This window comes from Varanus komodoensis, unplaced genomic scaffold (assembly GCF_004798865.1).
Source record: "Varanus komodoensis strain SLA01 unplaced genomic scaffold, ASM479886v1 scaffold83, whole genome shotgun sequence".
NCBI lineage: Eukaryota > Metazoa > Chordata > Lepidosauria > Squamata > Varanidae > Varanus > Varanus komodoensis.
In genome coordinates this window covers 2,230,408-2,236,407 of record NW_025336520.1, presented here as the reverse complement: position 1 = coordinate 2,236,407, position 6,000 = coordinate 2,230,408, and the positions used below count along the sequence as shown (strand labels likewise).

At 48.3% G+C, this 6,000-nt stretch overlaps 1 protein-coding gene across 1 annotated transcript in view; it reads left to right on the top strand.

The window, feature by feature from the left end:
- Positions 1–1,034: 1,034 nt before the first annotated feature.
- The window catches only part of DIXDC1 (DIX domain containing 1), a 31,022-nt gene continuing 26,056 nt past the window's right edge, over positions 1,035–6,000 (top strand). The window contains exons 1-2 of the mRNA XM_044456330.1: positions 1,035–1,145; positions 5,833–5,962. Coding sequence (XP_044312265.1) covers positions 1,095–1,145; positions 5,833–5,962 — 181 coding nt within the window. The 5' untranslated portion in view covers positions 1,035–1,094. The remainder of the gene's footprint in view (positions 1,146–5,832; positions 5,963–6,000) is intronic.

Here is a 6,000-nt window from a genome sequence, read left to right as displayed (position 1 = left end):
CCAACAGGTGCAGAGAATTCATCTCCCCGCCCATTTGTTAATTTCCATGAAGCCAGTAAATAATTTAAAAGATTACATTAAAGTCTGCTCCAGTAGAGAATTTACCTGTCTAGTAACCTCTGCCCCAAATGGACCAGCTACTGGGCCTTGCCAAAAGACACGTTGAACAGAAGCATTAGCGGGTGCTGGACCGAGGAACTTGGGCACCAGGTAAATAAAGCTTCATCGCGTTTCTTCCCTTTAACTGCTGGGCTCTTTTGGGCTCTTTTTTTTCCTCCCCTCCCCTTCCACCCGGCTCCAGTAAAGAGTAACAGATCACTGTGTGAAGCAAACAGCATGCTTTCCCTGTCAGCAATATGTCATACAAAAAATTATGGTCCAGACACATCTTATTTCTGAGTTCTTGTTTCAACTGGGGATTTACAACAGTAGTGATACAAATGCCGGTATATAGCGCAGTTGGAATAAATGCAGCCTCAAAGCTCTTTTGCTGTCCAACGTTCTGGGAAATAATCCATTCCGATTCAACAGCTGAAGGAGCAGCACAAAATTCCTGATTAATTTCCTTTTGAAACCTTTCTGTTGACCTTAAAGGAGCAAGGTGCTAAAGAGGAGAATGGAATAGCGCTTGAGAGCTCTGAAAGAAGCAGCTACTTTCTCATCTGTAGAGCTAAGGCAAAGTAGACCCTTTTTTGGAACACAAAGCCGTGTTAATATAAATAGGATTATGCCTAACCTCGTGACAATAACAGGAGTCAGCGCTCTGTGTAGTGACTCTGGAGTTGAGAGCGATGCCAGGAAGAATTTGGATTTTGGTTTGGGACTCTCATTCCCCCCCCCCCCCGCTTGGTCTTCTGCCAAAGCTTGGCATGATCGGTACCATTAGCAGCAGCAGATAACCAAGTAAATCTTCAAAGACGGAGATCGCACGTCAAGGAAAGTGGGGGATCCAATCCCGTACCCTTCCCGGGAACAGCTGTGAGCCGAACACCATCAGGATGCGATGAAGAGGCATCTCTGGGAAATGGTTAACTGCCGTGTTGTTTAGATATGTCCACAAAGAGCAGCTCAATCGAACGGCAAGGATCAGTGTAATGGCTTCCAAGGGACGCTGGTGCGCCATCAGAAGGACACCGGCGGATGCAGTGAGTGGCTGGTAGGATAAATTTTGAATGAGCCGCAGGAGGAGGCTGGCTCCCCCAGCCAAATGCCGTCCTTCGGCTTTCTCCGTGGCTAATGTTATGGTTTGGTGTCTGTTCAGGGCCAGGCTTGTGCATGGCATGTGGGGCAGGGGAGGGGCTGGTGCTTGTCTGGAGGAGCTTTCGGCTAGGCGGAGTGGTACGAGTGAAGGGGCATCCTGGGGTTGAAAACGAGGGAGGGGCTGACCTGTGGATTTCAGTTCTTGGCACTGTATGACCGGGAGGGCAAGGCCTCTGGTTCCACAGACAGGCAGAAAAGTCCAGAGCCAGCAGAGCGGTTTGCAGGGTGCACCTAAAGGGTGCGATGGAACAAGGAGGAGTGGAAAGACACCAGCGCTCGGGGGTGAAGATCGCCGCCTGTGCGCCGAATCCTTTCCTACCTGTGCACGTGTTCCAGTCAAAGTTAGTGCCATGTTGCACTGCGCCTGCTGTGCTCCTTAGGCTTTTGGTACAGACAACACAAACTATAGGGAACATACGGCTTGTGTACTGGATGCCTTCGATTGACCCTGACCTGTAGGGAATACCTGGACAGGTGTGGACTGAGGAGGTGGAGTGGGAGCTGGAAGCTTTTTCGTAAGTGAAAGCGCAGCATGCAAAGCGATTCCTTGGGGAAGGTTTGCTTAAAATAGCTGGCGGGGGCGGTGCTCAGCCAGACTTTTGGGTTGAGAAGTTTTCTGCGTCCAGATAACTAGCTGTGGAAATAAGGTCTTCTGTGGAATTCATATTCATCTAAGTAAGAAGAACAGTAGGCAATTTTTTAGGCTTTAAAGATGAAAGCAACTAATTAGTGCTGTGTAGAAATCTTCTCTAGGGAGAGAAAAAATGATGGGAGCGGAAGCGAGCGCACTGATTCTGGCTTCTTTCTTCATTGCCTGCAGTTGTCTTGTAACTTATTTTGGTTAATAATTCCCAAATGAACATTCTAAGTGTCCTTTTTTTTTGCTTTTTATCCTGTCATTTTTTTCTCAGTTTGCTGGGCTGAAATGAAGTGGAACGTGTAGTGACAATTTAATATGCAAAGGATAATTGCAAAAAATCCAAGAATGTAAGCTAGTTCCAAATAATTCATAAATAGAAATAATGTGTGAAAAGGGGTTTACATTCATACGCAAACGCTAAACATTAAGGATACGCAGTCACCACAAGCCTCAGTTCAGATCTGATTTGGCCTGGACAGATTTTGAGTCCAAATGTTGTTGTTGCTCAGTCGCAAAGTTGTGCTTGACTCTTCGCAACCCCGTGGACAACATTCCTCCAGGCTCTCCTGTCCTCCACCATCCCCCGGAGTCCACCCAACCCACACCCACCTTCCCAGTGACCCCATCCAGCCCCCTCATCCTCTGCCATCCCCTTCTCCTTTTGCCCTCAATCGTTCCCAGCATCAGGGGCTTCTCCGGTGAGTTGTTTCTTCTCATTAGGTGGCCAAAGTATTTGAATTTCATTTTCAGTACCTGACCTGCTGAAGAGCAGTCAGCGTTGATCTCCTCTAGGACTGACTGATACAGGAATCTAAATGTTTGCAGCTGCCATTTATTATGATTGAAAATCGGCCAGCATCTATGTTGTTCATTTGGTTTGTCAGTCCTGGATGGCATTTGCAAGTATGGCGGTCCTGTATGAGGGGATCAGACCTGCCCGATTTCAGGCGGATAGGTCTTGTTTCACAGGCTTTCAGATGCCGATTGTTTAAAAAAGCAATCTGCCAATAGCCGTATACTTCTTGGCAGAACTGGATTGTGCTGCAGGGAAGTTCCACCCTCTGAAGTGTTGCGTTTGCCAAGTTTCCGGTGAAGAGGTTCATAAAACATTATGCAGGAGCCATCCTTTAGTTTGGGGGTTTCCAAAAAGAGCGTGGTCACCTCTGCATGCTTTTTATGGGCAATTGTAATGAAAATTAGAGACAGCATAAAGGTAGCTGAGAAACATGCAAATATGGGAGGGCAGGTCAGTGTTTCGCTTTCCCTTACCTCACCTACACAGTGTGTTTATTTGGTAATGTGTAATTGTCGCTATGAGCTTGAGAATCCCTAAATCAGGATTTCAGTTTGTTCTGTGTTAGAAGATCCTGATTTGATTTGGACATCAATTGGAATAGTCAGGATCAGACCCGTTTCACATCTGGACTTGGTTTCATGCCCCTTCCTGACATAAAAGGATACAGCTTGGATTTGGCTAGAGATTTGAAGGCCCTGTGAAAAAAATGCAAAAATTAAGAAAAAGCATGTTAGCTATGTTGGATTCCTTGCAAGAGGAACAAAGAGAGAATATAAATATAATAATATTTAATCAATACAGTTTATTCTAATAAAAGCGAGTATCTTTTCTTACACAAAGGGTACATCCAGTTGTAGGAAAGTCCCATGGAAAGTAATGGCTGAAGCACTGTTCTACTTAGTTACTTGATTTTAGAAATAAGTCACACTGGGTTGCGTCTAGCCTTAGTCTTGCTTAGAGTAGATCCATTGAGCTTAGTAGCTGCAGCAAGTCTGTTCCAAATACGTCTGTCTGGGACAGGCTGAGAGCAACATGGTTGCTTTTCTGGAAATTATTTTAAAATATACAACCTGCCATTCACCCCGAGAACTCTTAGGGCAAGGAACAAAAGAATACAATTTCAGTAAATAATGCTGCAGTTTGAGAAAACAACCACAATGAAACAGACGGGACACAATTAACAACAAGCAAGGATTCCAAACGCAGAGCTAGTGTGTATCAATCCAGCCCAGAAATAACAGCGCATTAGCAAAAGCCTGGTGGAAAGGGGGTATTTTAGCAATTCTCCAACAGCACATGTGGGGCAATGGGCGCTGTCTGGGGAGACGTCCTGTGGGGAAAGCATCAGCACCCAGAAGGCCCAGCTAGAAGTTGCAAGCAGGGAGGCAACACCAGAGAAGCAAACTTTGGGACGGGGCCACTCAGAGGGCTTTAAAGAGGAATTTCAGTGCCTTGCATTGAGCCAAGAAGAAAGCTGCTAATCCGTGAAGCTTCTTCAACACTTGGATCAGGGATTCCTGTGGATCTCCGGGCACGCGGTCACACGGGTTCTGGTCCTTTGATTTCCGCATTTCTGGAATCGCAGTGGATTGCGTCGGCCCCTGCATCCTCCCCAAACCCCCCTATTTTATGCTATGCAGGCCGGGCCAGCAAGCACAGCCGAGCTGTACTGCAATCACCGAAGCTGGATTCCCCTTGTCAGGATAATGACAAGCGGGGCCGTGATCGGTTCGTGGGCTTTGAGGCGGGTGGGTGGCGAGGAGGCATGCGGCACGGCTGACGCTGCAGAGGGCATGCAGAAGCCAGGGTCACAGCCCACCCCGTCAGCAGAATAGTGGGAAGCGAGGCAGTGCTGTAAAAGGGATAAACTCGGTTACTGTGCCTGAACGGTGCGGGAGGGTGTCTGTCCCAAGGGCGTTCTGGCTGCAGTAGCCTTGCCGCTTGTTGCTCTACTGAGGGACGGGAATAATTTATTTCCACGGCAATGATAGTTGCTGGTAACGCCATGCATTTAAAAAAAAATGTAACCTGCCTTTTGGCTAAAACCCTCCAAAGACAATAGTTAAGAAATGTTTAGACTATATAAAAATGCAGATGTCCCCATTTGGAAAAAAAAATCCCTAAACCTAATTGGTCTGGGGAGATCGAATTAGAGGTTTGGATGATGAAAGCAAAAGTCTGCTGGAAGACATCCACCTTGTCGTAGCATCTGAAAGCGCAGGGAGGGGGCGTGAGATGCAGTTCCTCGGCGGGGGGTGGGTGCTCTCTTTCTTCCATGCTGTCAAAAAGGTGCTGTCAGCAAAATCTTGGGGTTCCTTGCCGCTCCGGTGTCCAGTCCTTGTGTTTCTGTGATGAGGTTCAGGCTGGGAAGTGTATTTTTCTGAAATGCATATTTAAGGGCTTGTCTGAAAATAGACGAGACAACGGTGCCTCGTCGTCGCTCAGGGCACTGTTGTCTTGATGGCGTGAGCACAGCTAAGCCTGAGAGTGGAGTTATGGAATGAACATTGTGTGTACATGAGTTTGTTTTGTACAGCGACACAGACGTGGCACGTGGGACTGGAGCCGTCGCTACTTTGGTACTCCAGGTCACGATGCAGTTGTGCAAAGCATGTTAGAAACAGAAGCATAGAAACAGAGCGAGTCATAAGGGGTCTCCCGGGCCATCTAGTCTGACCCCCGGCTCCAGCTGGCTCCGCTCTTGGCATGTCTACTACGTGTATGGAAACCTTCTAGTCCATATCAGCAACTGGCCCTGAAGAAAATTAACTGGCCTTCTGGGACAGACAGAGAGAGAGCTGAATGTGGTGGGCACATGGTGGGTGGGCATGTCGTGAGTGGAGCCGGGGGTCAGACTAGATGGCCCAGGAGGCCCCTTCTGACTCGCTCTGTTTCTATGCTTCTATGGATTTGCACGCCAGGTGCAAAAGAGAGAGCTTTTCCCCTCTGCTGTTCAGCTTGGTTTATTTGTTGGATGCAGAGGAGAGGTAAAGCGCTCCAGCCATTCACTCACCTTCCTGGGATTCCCCGTGCCCTCCGGCATGCAGCTCCTGGCCGCCTCTTCCTCCTTGGCCTGTCCTGGAACGCAAAGCAACGGGCCACTTGGCAACGGGACGCTCTGTTCTCCCTTTTCCAGCAACAGTTGCAGGCCTACGTGGCCTGGGTAAATTCGCAGCTGAAGAAGAAGCCGGAAGTTAAGCCCGTGCAGGACCTGAGGCGGGATCTCCGAGATGGCGTTGTCCTGGTGTCCCTCATCGAGATCGTAGGTCAGTAACGTCAGGGCTGGCTCCGGGGTTTTGAGGGC